Below are 16544 nucleotides of genomic sequence, written 5' to 3'. Positions count from 1 at the left end.
AGCCAGCTCTGAGCCAGCCCAGACTATCAGACTCACTCTGACTCCGGCAGGTCACAGCCAAACACACACAGCACTACACACAGCACTGCCAGGGAGGGATGCCAGGCTACCTGTACTGTTCCTACTGTACACAGAAGCTAACAATTATTTATATATATACAGTTGAAGTCGGAAGTTTACATACACCTTAGCCAAATACATTTAAACTCAGTTTTTCACAGTTCCTGACATTTAATCCTAGTAAAAATTCCCTGTCGAGGTCAGTTAGGATCACCACTTTATTTTAAGAATGTGAAATGTCAGAATAATAGTTGAGAGAATGATTTATTTCAGCTTTTATTTCTTTCATCACATTCTCAGTGGGTCAGAAGTTTACATACACTCAATTAGTATTTGGTAGCATTGCCTTTAAATTGTTTAACTTGGATGGCCTCCCGGGTGGCGCAGTAGGGAGGGTTTGGCCGGTAGGGATATCCTTGTCTCATCGCACACCAGCAACTCATCGCGCCCGGTGGGACGGGGTCGCCAGGTGCACGGTGTTTCCTCCGACACATTGGTGCGGCTGGCTTCCGGGTTGGATGTGCGCTGTGTTAAGAAGCAGTGTGGCTTGGTTGGGTTGTGTTCCCAAGCCTTCCCATTCCTCCTGACAGAGCTGGTGTAACTGAGTCAGGTTTGTTGGCCTCCTTGCTCGCACATGCTTTTTCAGTTTTGCCCACAAATGTTCTATGGGATTGAGGCTTTGTGTTGGCCACGCCTTGACTTTTTTGTCCTTAAGCCATTTTGTCACAACTTTAGAAGTATGCTTCGGGTCATTTTTCATTTGGAAGACCCATTTGCGACCAAGCTTTAACTTCCTGACTGATATCTTGAGATGTTGCTTCAATATATCAACATAATTTTCCTGCCTCATGATGCCATCTATTTTGTGAGTGCACCAGTCCCTCCTGCAGCAAAGCACCCCCACAACATGATGCTGCCACCCCTGTGCTTCACGGTTGGGATGGTGTTCTTCAGCTTGCAATCCTCCCCCTTTTTCATCCAAACATAACAATGGTCATTATGGCCAAACAGTTATATTTTTGTTTCATCAGACCAGATGACATTTCTCCAAAAAGTACAATCTTTGTCCCCATGTGCAGTTGCAAACCGTAGTCTGGCTTTTTTATAGCGGTTTTGGAGCAGTGACTTCTTCCTTGCTGAGCCGCCTTTCAGGTTATTTCGATATAGGACTCGTCTTACTGTGAATATAGATACTTTTGTACCTGTTTTCTCCAGCATCTTCACAATGTCCTTTGCTGTTGTTCTGGGATTGATTTGAACTTTTCGCACCAAAGTACGTTCATCTCTAGGAGACAGAATGCTTCTCCTTCCTGAGCGGTATGATGGCTGTGTGGTCCCATAGTGTTTATACTTGCAAACTATTGTTTGTACAGATGAACATGGTACCTTCAGGTGTTTGGAAATTGCTCCCAAGGATGAACCAGACTTGTGGAGGTCTGCAATTCTTATTCTGAGGTCTTGGCTGATTTCTTTTGATTTCCCCATGATTTCAAGCAAAGAGGCACTGAGTTTGAAGGTAGGCGTTGAAATACATCCACAGGTACACCTCCAATTGACTCAAATTATGTCAATTAGCCTATCAGAAGCTTCTAAAGCCATTACATAATTTTCTGGAATTTTCCAAGCTGTTTAAAGGCACAGTCAACTTAGTGTATGTAAACTTCTGACCCACTTGAATTGTGATACAGTGAATTATAAGTGAAATAATCTGTCTGTAAACAATTGTTGGAAAAATGACTTGTGTCATGCACAAAGTAGATGTCCTAACCGAGTTGCCAAAACTATAGTTTGTTGACAAGAAATTTGTGGAGTGGTTTAACCTGTCTGGCACCGGGGTTCCGCTAGCGGAACTCCTCCCACATTCCACTGAAAAGGCAGAGCGCGAAATTCAAAAAATATTTTTGAGAAATATTTAACTTTCACACATTAACAAGTCCAATACAGCAAATGAAAGATACACATCTTGTGAATCCAGTCAACATGTCCGATTTTTAAAATGTTTTACAGCGAAAACACCACATATATTTATGTTAGCTCACCACCAAATACAAAAAAGGACAGACATTTTTCACAGCACAGGTAGCATGCACAAAGCCAACCTAACTAACCAAGAACCAACCAAACTAACCAAGAAACAACTTCATCAGATGACAGTCTTATAACATGTTATACAATAAATCTATGTTTTGTTCGAAAAATGTGCATATTTGAGGTATAAATCAGTTTTACATTGCAGCTACCATCACAGCTACCGTCAACAATAGGACCGAAGCAGCCAGAGTAATTATAGAGACCAACGTGGAATACCTAAATACTCATCATAAAACATTTCTGAAAAATGCATGGTGTACAGCAAATGAAAGACAAGCATCTTGTGAATCCAGCCAATATTTCTGATTTTTTAAGTGTTTTACAGCGAAAACACAATATAGCATTATATTAGCTTACTACAATAGCCTACCACACTACCGCATTCATTCAAGGCACGTTAGCGATAGCAATAGGCACGTTAGCGATAGCGAATAAACCAGCAAAAGATATTAATTTTCACTAACCTTCATAAACCTTCATCAGATGACAGTCCTATAACATCAGGTTATACATACACTTATGTTTTGTTCGAAAATGTGCATATTTAGAGCTGAAATCAGTGGTTATACATTGTGCTAACGTAGCATCTTTTTCCCAGAAAGTCCGGATATATTTATGACACTCAACTATTCTGACCAAATAACTATTCATAAACGTTACTAGAAAATACATGTTGTATAGGAAATGATAGATACACTAGTTCTTAATGCAATCGCCGTGTTAGAATTATAAAAATAACTTCATTTTCGACATCCAGCTTAGTTATAGCGAGAGAGTGCCCAAAATCTGGGCGCAAACTACTATTTCACATGTTTGACAGATATATGAAATAGCATCATAAAATGGGTCCTACTTTTGATGATCTTCCATCAGAATGTTGTACAAGGGGTCCTTTGTCCAGAACAATCGTTGTTTGGTTTTAGAATGTCCTCTTCTCCAGTCAATTAGCACGGAAAGCTAGCAAAGTAGCGCGAAGCTCTCCTTCCTGAACAAAGGCACACAACGCAACACGCCTAACGTCCCGAATAAATTTCAATAATCTAATAAAACTATATTGAAAAAACATACTTTACGATGATATTGTCACATTTATCAAATAAAATCAAAGCCGGAGATATTAGTCGTCTATAACGACAGCTTTTCAGAAGGCAATACCAGGTCCCTTCTCGCGCGCTCCAGAAAACAGGAAACTGGTGACACGTCATGCCAAGAGCTGTTATTCGACTCCAGATCAAGTTATACACTCCATTTCTTCTCTCACTGCCTGTCGACATCTAGTGGAAGACGTATGAAGTGCATGTATACTGATATATATGAAGGCCATTTATAGGCAGGCCCTAGAACAGAGCATCGATTTCAGATTTTCCACTTCCTGTCAGGAAGTTTGCTGCAAAATGAGTTCTGTTTTACTCACAGATATAATTCAAACGGTTTTAGAAACTAGAGAGTGTTTTCTATCCAATAGTAATAATAATATGCATATTGTACGAGCAAGAATTGAGTACGAGGCCGTTTAAATTGGGCACGATTTTCCCCCAAAGTGAAAACAGCGCCCTCTGTCCTCAACAGGTTAAAAACAAATTTTAATGACTCCAAACTAAGTGTATGTAAACTTCCGACTTCAACTGTACCTACTGTAAAAAAGTGCCTAACACTTTAAAGTACACAAACTTTTTGAATGTGGGCCACGTACTGTATTGTGCATACTTGGAGACACATGCATACGCATACTGTACATACACAGGCTTCTTGAATATAGTGCAAGTGCTTGCACAATAATCATACATAACCAATTTCTATGAAAATGTTCGATATTTAAACCGAGGAAAAAACAGCATCAAGGACTTGGCAACAGAAATTGTGGAATTGGCATGATTTCAGAGAAATGCCATTGAAAACCTGTACTATATTGAGTGTATTAGACAATAGTGTATCAGGGAAAAAGATGTCCCTGTTATATTATATAAAATGTAATGTAAGGCATTTGATCTAATTGTTTTCTTTACGACGACAACCCTCATTGATTATTCATGTGATGCTGGTAGACAGCACAACATTCTAACTCTATTCTGTGGAGGGAACATCAAAATAGAATATCTGCTAAGACATCCCTCTGCACTGCAGGTAAAACACATAAAACACTCACTAGGCACTTCACCAGCACTGTGTTTCCAATAGGGACAGCATTAATGCATGACTGTTGGGGGGTCAATGGGTACTGTTCAGACTACGTTGTTATTGACATCAACGGGGGTGGATGGGGGCGAGAAGAGTGGAGGTGTCTAATGCACATTCTAGCTTACCACTGATGCATATCAATTAACATGTCTTCTCTATCTTAATGCGGTAGTTGACCCTCATTGTAACAGCTCTGTTTATGTCATTATCTACCTGTCTGAAACACATTCACACACTTGATTGCTGACTGTCGCTAGTGAGTGTTTTTCTGTGTGTTTCCGAAAGGCAGATGTACTGTGTATGTAGCTCACATACTAATCATAAACACACACATTATTGAACCCCCCCTGGCTCTGCTCCATCTACCCCCCCCCAGCTGAAGGAAGCACTGTTCTCCTTCACCTGACCTTCAGCCTCTTATTGTCTTTAATTAAGAACCCTTTTGTTTAAATGGTCTGGGCAATGCCAAGCAACACAGAGTGAATGGGCAATGCCAAGCAACACAGAGTGAATGGGCAATGCCAAGCAACACAGAGTGAATGGGAAATGCCAAGCTACACAGAGTGAATGGGCAATCAGGGAGTGTGTCATTGCTGATTTAGAGGTTGCGTGTGTTTGGGGGTGGGAGGGGTGGGAACGATGGCGACTGGCTGAGCGTTACCATTGCCTTTATAGTCCTATCACACAGGATAAAGATGTTAGATCATCGTCCAATTGTGACTATGAATTCCCTAGCACTTCATATCCATGCTGTTTTGACTGATCTCTGTATGTCATTCTACACGTTTTGTAATTTAATCGTAAGAGTTATGTGTCGCACCCTAGAGAACATATCGGAGGCTACATGACATGTCACTCCCAATAACTACTGTGTCTCCTCCAGTGACATACACTGCATTTTCAAGAGATCACCTGCTGTTTTCTGCTTCACAGGAAAGCTGCATGACAGATATTAATGTATCACTATTTCCCATCATTTCCAAGTGGTTCTCGCAGTGTATCAAACAGGAGAGGAAACAAATGTTTTTCCTATCTGGAGTGTGTGTGTTTGTTCTGTAGAATGTCAAAGAAATGGAAAGAGCTTTTGTTTTAACCATCTCTCTCTCTTTGTTTCTCTCTCTTGCTCTCTGCAGTACCTTGGACGATGAGGGCAGCAACCTCCGCCAACAGAAGCTAGACAGACAGGTAGGTCTTCCATGTCCCTGTACTGTAGCAGAGCAGCTCAGCCACTTACTGATATGAACCTCCTCTGTTGTTCCTTGGCTGGTAGAGGAGACTGTAGTGTGAGGAAAAGAGAGGAAGAATATACTCTACAGAAGGGTTGCGCTATATTTGATCAATTACTGTGAACTAGAAAGTTCACACACCTGGTTTTCATGGTAGAAAATAATTCCATCTCTGATTATTAGGCAGGGATGAAAGCCAGCTAAAGCTAATCTGGTTAATTGTTTTTAGGAGATGTCATCAGTGTTATACTTAAGCAATAATGCCCGAGGAGGTGTGGTATACAGCCATTAACTATGGTATATTGGCCATATACCACAAACCCCCGAGGTGCCTTATTGCTATTATATGATCACTCGGCTACACAGCTGATGCCTGATGCCTGTTCATTAACACGGTACTTCATTTTGTTTATCTGTCGGCTCCAGCCTCAAACTCAGGCCCTGTGTGTAGCTAACTGACCCTCTCTGCCCATTCATCGCCGTTTACCCGTTGTTGTCTTACCTGTTGTCTTAGCTCTCCCAATCAACACCTGTGATTGCTTTATGTCTCTCTATAATGTCAATATGCCTTGTATACTGTTGTTTAGGGTAGCTCTCATTATTTTATTTTACTGCGGAGCCCCTAGTCCCTCAGATAGCTCCGTTGTCCCACCCCCTACACATGCGGAGACCGCACCTAGCTTAACTGGCGCCTCCAGAGATGCAACCTCTCTCATCGTCACTCAATGCCTAGGTTTACCTCTACTGTACTCGCACCCTACCATACCCTTGTCTGTACAATATGCCCTGAATCTATCCTACCACGCCCAGAAATCTGCTCCTTTTATTCTCTGTTCCCAACGCACTAGACGACCAGTTCTTATAGCCTTTAGCCGTACCCTCATCCTACTCCTCCTCTGTTACTCTGATGATGTAGAGGTTAACCCAGGCCCTGTTTGTCCCCAGGCCCTCTCATTTGTTGACTTTTGTAACCGTAAAAGCCTTGGGTTCATGCATGTTAACATCAGAAGCCTCCTCCCTAAGTTTGCTTTATTCACTGCTTTAGCACACTCCGCCAACCCTGATGTCCTAACCGTGTATGAATCCTGGCTGAATCCAGGCCACCAAAAATTCTGGAATTTCCATTCCCAATTACAACATTTTCCGTCAAGATAGAACTGCTAAAGGGGGCGGAGTTGGAATCTACTGTAGAGATAGCCTGCAGAGTTCTGTTATAATATCCAGGTCTATGCCCAAACAGTTCGAGCTTATACTTTTAAAAATCCATCTCCCCAGAAATAAGCCCCTCACTGTTGCCGCTTGTTATAGACCCCCCTCAGCTCCCAGCTGTGCCCTGGACACCATATGTGAATTGATTGCCCCCCATCTATCATCAGAGTTGTACTGTTAGGTAACCTAAACTGGATATGCTTAACACCCCGGCCGTCCTACAATCTAAACTAGATCCCCCTCAATCTCACACAAATTATCAAGGAACCTACCAGGTACAACCCCAAATCCGTAATCATGGGCGCCCTCATAGATATCATCCTGACCAACTTGCCCTCTAAATACACCTTTGCTGTTTTCAACAAGGATCTCAGCAATCACTGCCTCATTGCCTGCGTCCGTTATGGGTCCGCGGTCAAACGACCACCTTTCATCACTGTCAAGCGCTCCCTAAAACACTTCTGCGAGCAGGCCTTTCTAATCGACCTGGCCCGGGTATCCTGGAAGGATATTGACCTCATCCCGTCAGTAGAGGGTGCCTGGTTGTTCTTTAAAAGTGCTTTCCTCATCTTAAATAAGCATGCCCCTTTCAAAAAAGGTAGAACTAAGAACCTATATAGCCCTTGGTTTACTCCAGACTTGACTGTCCTTGACCAGCACAAAAACATCCTGTGGTGTATTGTACTAGCATCGAATAGTCCCCACGATATGCAACTTTTCAGGGAAGTCAGGAACCAATATACACAGTCAGTTAGGAAAGCAAGGCTAGCTTTTTCAAACAGAAATGTTCATCCTGCAGCAATAATCTTTCTAACCCCCCCCCCCCCCCCCCCCCCTTAAAAGAGTTAGATGCACTATTGTAAAGTGGTTGTTCCACTGGATATCATAAGGTGAATGCACCAACTTGTAAGTCGCTCTGGATAAGAGCGTCTGCTAAATGACTTAAATGTAAATGTAATGTAACTCCAAAAAGTTTTGGGACACTAAAGTCCATGGAGAATAAGAGCACCTCCTCCCAGCTGCCCACTGCACTGAGGCTAGGAAACACTGTCACCACCGATAAATCCACGATAATCGAGAATTTCAATAAGCATTTCTCTACGGCTGGCCATGCTTTCCACCTGGCTACCATAACCCCGGTCAATAGCTCTGAACCCCCCTGCAGCAACTGGCCCAAGCCCCCCCCCCCGCTTCTCCTTCACTCAAATCCAGTCAGCTGTATATAGCCTGTCTTTTTACTGTTGTTTTATTTCTTTACTTACCTTGTTCACCTAACACCTTTTTTGCACTATTGGTTAGAGCCTGTAAGTAAGCATTTCACTGTAAGGTCTACACCTGTTGTATTTGGCGCATGTGACAAATATACTTTGATTTCATTTGATGTTCTGATAGAGCTGCAAAATCTGGATCCCTACAAATTAGCTGGGCTAGACAATCTGGACCCTCTCTTCCTAAAATTATCTGCCGCCATTGTTGAAACCCCTATTACTTGTCTGTTCAACCTCTCGTATCGTCTGAGATTCCTAAAGATTGTAATGCGGCCGCGGTCATCCCCCTCTTCAAAGGGGGAGACACTCTAGACCCAAACTGTTACAGACCTATATCCATCCTGCCCTGCCTTTCTAAAGTCTTCGAAAGCCAAGTTAACAAACAGATCACCGACCATTTCGAATCCCACCGTACCTTCTCCGCTATGCAATCCGGTTTCCGAGCTGGTCACGGGTGCACGTCAGTCACGCTCAAGGTCCTAAACGATATCATAACCGCCATCGATAAAAGACAGTACTGTGCAGCCGTCTTCATCAACTTGGCCAAGGCTTTCGATTCTGTCAATCACCCTATTCTTATCGGCAGACTCAACAGCCTTGGTTTCTCTAATGACTGGTTCACTAACTACTTCTCAGATAGAGTTCAGTGTGTCAAATCGGAGGGCCTGTTGTACAGACCTCTGGCAGTCTCTATGGGGGTGCCACAGGGTTCAATTCTCAGGCCAACTCTTTTTTCTGTATATATCAATGATGTTGCTCTTGCTGCTAGTGATTCTTTGATCCACCTCTACGCGGATGACACCATTCTGTATACATCTGGCCCTTCTTTGGACACTGTGTTAACAAACCTCCAAACGAGCTTCAACGCCATACAACACTCCTTCCGTGGCCTCCAACTGCTCTTAAATGCTAGTAAAACTAAATGCATGCTCTTCAACCGATCGCTGCCTGCACCCGCCCACCCAACTAGCATCACTACTCTGGACGGTTCTGACTTAGAATATGTGGACAACTACAAATACCTAGGTGTCTGGCTAGACTGTAAACTCTCCTTCCAGACTCCTATTTTGCAACAAAGCCTCCCTCACTTATGCTGCCAAACATACCCTCGTAAAACTGACTATCCTACCGATCCTTGACTTCGGTGATGTCATTTACAAAATAGCCTCCAACACTCTACTCAGCAAATTGGATGCAGTCTATCGCAGTGCCATCCGTTTGGTCACCAAAGCCCCATATACTACCCACCACTGCGACCTGTATGCTCTCGTTGGCTGGTCCTCGCTACATATTTGTTGCCAAACCCACTGGCTCCAGGTCATCTATGAGTCTTTGCTAGGTAAAGCTCCACCTTATCTCAGCTCACTGGTCACCATAGCATCACCCACCCATAGCACACGCTCCAGCAGGTATATTTCACTGGTCATCCCCAAAGCCAACACCCCCTTTTGGCTGCATTTCCTTCCAGTTCTTTGCTGCCAATGACTATAACGAATTGCAAAAATCACTGAAGTTGGAGACTTATCTCCCTCACTAACTTTAAACATCAGCTGTCGGAGCAGCTTACTGATCGCTGCAGCTGTTCACAGCCCATCTGTAAATATCCCATCCAACCAACTTACTTGCCTCATCCCATATTTGTTTTTGTTTTTCTGCTCTTTTGCACACCAGTATTTCTACTTGCACATGCTCATCTGCATATCTATCACTCCAGTGTTAATTTCTAAATTGTAATTACTTCACCACTATGGCCTATTTATTGCCTTACCTCCTTAATTCATTTGCACATACTGTATACAGACTTTTATATTGTGTTATTGACTGTACGTTTGTTTATCCCATGTGTAACTCTGTGTTGTTGTTTTTGTCACACTGCTTTGCTTTTTCTTGGCCAGGTCGCTGTTGTAAATAAGAACTTGTTCTCAACTGGCCGACCTTGTTAAATAAAGGTAAAATAAAAAAACTGGTTACCAACATAATTAGAACAGTAAAAAGTATTTTTTTGTCATACCCGTGGTATAGGGTCTAATATAGTACGGCCATCAGCCAATCAGCATTCAGGGCTCAAACCACCCAGTTTATAATGTGTAATAATGCGCTATCAGAAGTGTATTATGCCAATCAGCCTTTGCCACTTCTGTGCTGTCCATGATACATGATAAAGATGTTTAGCAAAGTGTTGTCTCAGACCTGACCAGCGTAGAAAATGGCGTCGACATCAGTGACACTCTCAAGAGACTCGTCAATTAGCATAGTTTCATCGGCCCTGTGTAATTCCATCAAGATACTGGGTTACATTAGCAACCTCTCCCTAGGTTTAAATCAGCAACCTCTCCCTACACATTACATTTATTGCATTTCCTGAAATGTAGGAACAAATTGCAGGAGATTATTTTTCAAATTATGATTTGAGGCTAATCGTAGTGGATTAAAGGGATAGACAGAGGATTAGGGTTTTACGGTACTACATTAACATAAACCAAATCAACAGATTTGCATTTACAGTGACTTTTTATTTGGATTTCATGTAATGGACATACACAAAATAGTCCAAATTGGTGAAGTGAAATGAAAAAAGTAACTTGTTTCAAAAAATCCTGAAAAATAAAAAACGGAAAAGTGGTGCGTGCATATGTATTCACCCCCTTTGCTATGAAGCCCCTAAATAAGATCTGGTGCAACCAATTACCTTCAGAAGTCACATAATTAGTTAGATTGTACACAGGTGGACTTTATTTAACCTCTACTTCCTCAGAAACCCGGGTCCGGGAGCACCCCCCACCACCCCCACCAGTAAAAAAGCTGACTAGCATAGCTAGCATAGCGTCACAAGTAAATAGTAGCATCTAAATATCATTAAATCACAAGTCCAAGACACCAGATGAAAGATACACATCTTGGTAATCAAGCCATCATTTCTGATTTTTAAAATGTTTTACAGGGAAGACACAATATGTAAATCTATTAGCTAACCATGTTAGCAAAAGACACTTTTTTTTTTACTCCACCAGTTTTTGACTCCATCAGTAGCTATCACAAATTCGACCAAATAAAGATATAAATAGCCACTAACCAAGAAACAACCTCATCAGACGACAGTCTGATAACATATTTATTGTATAGCATAGGTTTTGTTAGAAAAATGTGCATATTTCAGGTATAAATCATAGTTTACCATTGCAGCCACCATCACAACTCGACTAGAATAACTACAGAGAGCAACGTGTATTACCTAATTACTCATCATAAAACATTTCTTAAAAATACACAGCGTACAGCAATTGAAAGACACAGATCTTGTGAATCCAGACAATATTTCAGATTTTCTAAGTGTTTTACAGCGAAAACACAATATAGCGTTATATTAGCTTAGCACAGTAGCAAACCAAACAACAGCATTGATTCCAGCCAAACATAGCGATAACGTATTCACCACCAAAAATATTAATTTTCACTAACCTTCTCAGAATTCTTCAGATGACAGTCCTGTAACATCATATTACACAATGCATATAGAGTTTGTTCGAAAATGTGCATATTTAGCGGCACATATCGTGCTTATACAATGAGAAAAGTTGCCAAGCTGCCCAGAAAAATGTCGGTCGCCATCTTGGAGAGTCACCTAGTCTAATCAATAAATAATCATAAACTTGACTAAAAAATACAGGGTGGACAGCAATTTAAAGAATTAGTTCTTAATGCAATCGCTGAATTACATTTTTAAAATTAACCTTACTGCGCAATACTGGGTGCAATACAGGGTGCGATAGCGCAACGCTACACGGAAAATAATGGCGTCTTATACATTTTACTTTTTCAACAGAACAACGAATTATCAGCATAAATAGTACTTACTATTAGCTGAACTCCCATCAGAATCTTGGGAAAGGTGTCCGTTGGCCAAAAGAATCGTTGCTGGGTTGGAGAATGTTTCCTTCGACGTTGCAATTAGCAGTACACAATGGCATTCGAGAGAGAGAGACCCAACTTCCTACAACGCCAGAAAATGAAATGCCCGAAAATCGCAATATACTGACATAAACTGATATAAATCGGTTTAAAATAACAAGATTATGATGTCTTTAAAGCCTATATCGAATAAAAACAGAGCCGGATATATCTAGTTTTTAAAACCAGAGCTTCTAAAAAGACATTCCAAGACCCTCTCTGCATCAGCGCGAAGGTCCAAAAGGGTGGACACCTCGGTTCCAATCAATTTATCAACTTTCTGAACTACGTAGAGACTCCATTTCAACTCTCCCTATTCGCTAACAACCAGGGGAAGGCGTATGCAGTGCATCTCAACCAATAGAAGACAGTCAGGGTTATCTACAGGTCTGGGAACAGCAAGCAGATTTCACCATTTTCAAATCCTCATAGGAGAATTGCTCTAAGTCGAGTTCTGTTTCACTTACAGACATAATTCAAACGGTTTTAGAAACTAGAGAGTGTTTTCTATCCAATAGTAATAATAATATGCATATTGTACGAGCAAGAATTGAGTACGAGGCAGTTTAATTTGGATACGAATTTGTGCTATGTCGAAATGGCACCCCCCTAGTGGCAAGAAGTGTGTCACAGGGTCTCAGTGTATATATATACCTGTTCTGAAAGGCCCCAGAGTCTGAAACTCCATTAAGCAAGTGACACCGCCAAGCAAGCGGCACCATGAAGACCAAGGAACTCTCCAAACAGGTCAGGGACAAAGTTGTGGAGAAGTACAGATCAGGATTGGGTTATTAAAAAATATCAGAACATCCCACGGAGCACCATTAAATCCATTATTAAAAAATGGAAAGAATATGGCACCACAACAAACCTGCCACCAAAACTCACGAACCAGGCAAGGAGGGCATTAATCAGAGAGGAAACAAAGATATCAAAAATAACCCTGAAGGAGCTACAAAGCTCCACAGCAGTGATTGGAGTATCTGTCCATAGGACCACTTTAAGCCGTACACTCCACAGAGCTGGGCTTTACGGAAGAGTGGCCTGAAAAAAGCCATTGCTTAAAGAAAAAAATAAGCAAACACGTTTGGTGTTCGCCACAAGGCATGTGGGAGACTCCCCAAACATATGGAAGAAGGTACTCTGGTCAGATGAGACTAAAAGGTAGCTTTTTGGCCATCAAGGAAAACGCTATGTCTGGGGCAAACCCAACACCTCTCATCACCCGAGAACACCATCCCCACAGTGAAGCATGCTGGTGGCAGCATCATGCTGTGTGGATGTTTTTCATCGGCAGGAACTGGGAAGCTGGTCAGAATTGAAGAAATGATAGATGGCGCTAAATACAGGGAAATCCTTGAGGGAAACCTGTTTCAGTCATCCAGAGATTTGAGACTGGGACGTAAGCATAATGACCCTAAGCATACTGCTAAAGCAACACTCGAGTGGTTTAAGGGAAAACATTTAAATGTCTTGGAATGACCTAGTCAAAGCACAGACCTCAATCCAATTGAGAATCTGTGGTATGACTTAAAGATTGCTTAAAAATATTTTGCTTTTTCGAAGTGGTAGGCATGTTGTGTAAATCAAATGACACAAACCCCCCAAAAAATCAATTTTTATTCCAGGTTGTAAGGCAACAAAATAGGAAAATTGCCAAGTGGGGTTAATACTTTCGCAAGCCACTGTAAGATAACACTACTCAATACTGCTTGCACAAATCAATCTGCAATACTTTTAGAGGATTACAAGTCAGGAAATGGTTGGAGATGCTAATTGTAAAGTTAAGTGATCTTATAAACATGGGAGTGATTTTAATGAACATCGCACAGCTCTCTCACTTATGTGATGTCATTCTTACGGGTCCTATCCCCTAATCTTTGAATGGGTTTGATGATTATGTCATCAAATTCGTGAAAACACAGATCTAGAGTGACAATGACACATTTTTTGTTGCTTTGTACTCCAGCACTTTGGATTTGAAATGATACAATGGCTATGTGGTTAAACTGCAGACTGTCAGCATTAATTTGAGGGTATTTTCATCCATATTGTGTGAACCGTTTAGAAATTACAGCACTTTTTGTACATTATTGGGACAAATTCACATATGTGCATTAAAGTAGTATTTGGTCCCATTTTCATAGCCCACAATGACTACATCAAAATTGTGATGCTCCACATTTTTTGGATGCATTTGCTGTTTGTTTTGGTTTTGTTTCAGATTATTTTGTGCCCAATAGAAATTAATGGTAATAATGCATTGTGTCATTTTGGAGTCACTTTTAATTGTAAATAAGAATAGAATATGTTTCTAAACACCTCTACATTAATGTGGATGCTACCATGATTGTGGCTAATCCTGAATGAATCGTGAATAACAGATGCACAAATTGTGCGTCTAACTTTCTCACTCATTATTCACGATTCATTCAGGTCTCAATACTTTTGGTCACCTAAAAGGGGGGGACTATGTACAAAAAATTATGTAATTTCTAAACGGTTCATCCGATATGGATGCAAATACCCTAGTCATTGTGCTGGAGTACAGAGCCAGAACAACAACACAATTGTCACTGTACCAATACTTTTGGAGCTCACTGTATATCAAATTATATTTCTGTTTGTGGAATAATTTACTTCTGCAAGATGTCTTTTATGACGTTTTTGTGCTGAAGACCATTGTGCTACATTTTTACCCATTTGAACACCATTCAAAAAGTTTTTTAAAAACTTCCTGGAAACTACTCATCACTTTCATACCGTATAGAGTGAAGATGGCATCAAAGAACATGGCTGACGTTTTACATTCTGCCAACCAATTGTGCTGTTTTGTTAGTTTTTTGCGTTTTGTGTCAATTATTTTTTAACTTATTGTGTACATAATGTTGCTGCTACCGTCTCTTATGACCGAAAATAACTTCTCGACATCAGAACAGTGATTACTCACCGCGGACTGAAAAATAAGTTTTCCTTTAACGAGTCCGACGAGAAGGATATCCTGCTTTCACTGGAACAGGCCCAGATCCCAGCCTTTTGTGTGAAGAAAAGATGGAGGATATGGGGCCGCAGATCGGCATCCTTCTGAAGATCCGTAGGCGAGCGAGTAAACTCCCACTGCCATCCGGGTGTGTTTATTTGTGAATAAAAGCTGGTGCGCGATGTCTAATATTAAAGAAGTCTCGAGGTATTGCTCGCCTGAGGTAGATTACCTTATGATAACCTGTAGATCACACTATCTACCAAGAGAGTTCTCGTCTATATTATTCCTAGCTGTCTATTAACCACCACAGATCGAAGCTGGCACTAAGACCGCTCTCAACCAACTCTATAAGGCCATAAGCAAAGAAGAAAATGCTCACCCAGAAGCGGCGCTCTTAGTGGCCGGGAACTTTAATGCAGGCATACTTAAATCAGTTTTACCAAATTTTTTACCAGCATGTTACATGTGCAACCAGAGAAAAAAAATTCCTAGACCACCTTTACTCCATACACAGGGATGCATACAAAGCTCTCCCCTGCACTCCATTTGGCAAATCTGACCATAATTCTATCCTCCTGATTCCTGCTTACAAGCAAAAACTAAAGCAGGAAGAACCAGTGACTCGCTCAATACGGAAGTGGTCAGATTATGCCGATGCTAAACTACAGGACTGTTTTGCTAGCACAGACTGGAATATGTTCCGTTTTTCATCTAATGGCATTGAGGAGTACACCACCTCAGTCATCAGCTTCATCAATATGTGCATCGACGACGTCGTACCCACAGTGACTGTACGTACATATCCCAACCAGAAGCCATGGATTATAGGCAACATCCTTTTCAAGCGAAAGGCTAGAGCTTCCACTTTCAAGGAGCGGGAGACTAATCCGGACACTTATGAGAAATCCCGCTATTCCCTCAGACGAACAATCAAACAAGCAAAAGCATCAATACAGGATTAAGATTGAATCCTACTACACCGGCTCTGACGCTCGTCGGATGTGGCAGGGCTTGAAAACTATTACGGACTACAAAGGGAAACCCAGACGTGAGCTGCCTAGTGATGTGAGCCTACCAGACGAGCTAAATGCCCTTTTATGCTCGCTTCGAAGCAAGCAACACTGAAGCATGCACGAGAGCACCAGCTGTTCTGGATGACTGTGTGATAACGCTATCGGTACCCGATGTGAACAAAACTTTAAACAGGTCAACATTCACAAAGCCGCTGGGCCAGACGGATTACCAAGACGTGTACTCAAAGTATGCGCGGACCAACTGGCAAGTGTCTTCACTGACATTTTCAACCTCTCCCTGACCAAGTCTGTAATACCTACATGTTTCAAGCAGACCACCATAGTCCCTGTGCCCAAGGAAGCGAAGGTAACCTACCTAAATGATTACCGCCCCGTGGCACTCACATCAGTAGCCATGAAGTTCTTTGAAAGGCTGATCATGGCTCACATCAACAGCATCCTCCCAGACACCCTAGACCCACTCCAATTTGCATACCGCCCCAACAGATCCACAGATGATGCAATCTCTATTGCACTCCACACTGCCCTTTCTCACCTGGACAAAAGG

The 16544-nt window shown here is 41.8% G+C and overlaps 1 protein-coding gene across 1 annotated transcript in view; it reads left to right on the top strand.

Annotated features, from left to right (window-relative positions):
* Positions 1–16544, top strand: part of LOC120024789 (tubby protein-like) — a 56895-nt gene that overhangs the window by 13818 nt on the left and 26533 nt on the right. The window contains exon 2 of the mRNA XM_038969075.1: positions 5463–5514. Coding sequence (XP_038825003.1) covers positions 5463–5514 — 52 coding nt within the window. The remainder of the gene's footprint in view (positions 1–5462; positions 5515–16544) is intronic.

The sequence above is a fragment of the Salvelinus namaycush genome, chromosome 30, assembly GCF_016432855.1.
Source record: "Salvelinus namaycush isolate Seneca chromosome 30, SaNama_1.0, whole genome shotgun sequence".
In the NCBI taxonomy this organism is placed as follows: Eukaryota; Metazoa; Chordata; class Actinopteri; order Salmoniformes; family Salmonidae; genus Salvelinus; species Salvelinus namaycush.
This window is presented reverse-complemented; position numbering and strand designations above follow the sequence as displayed.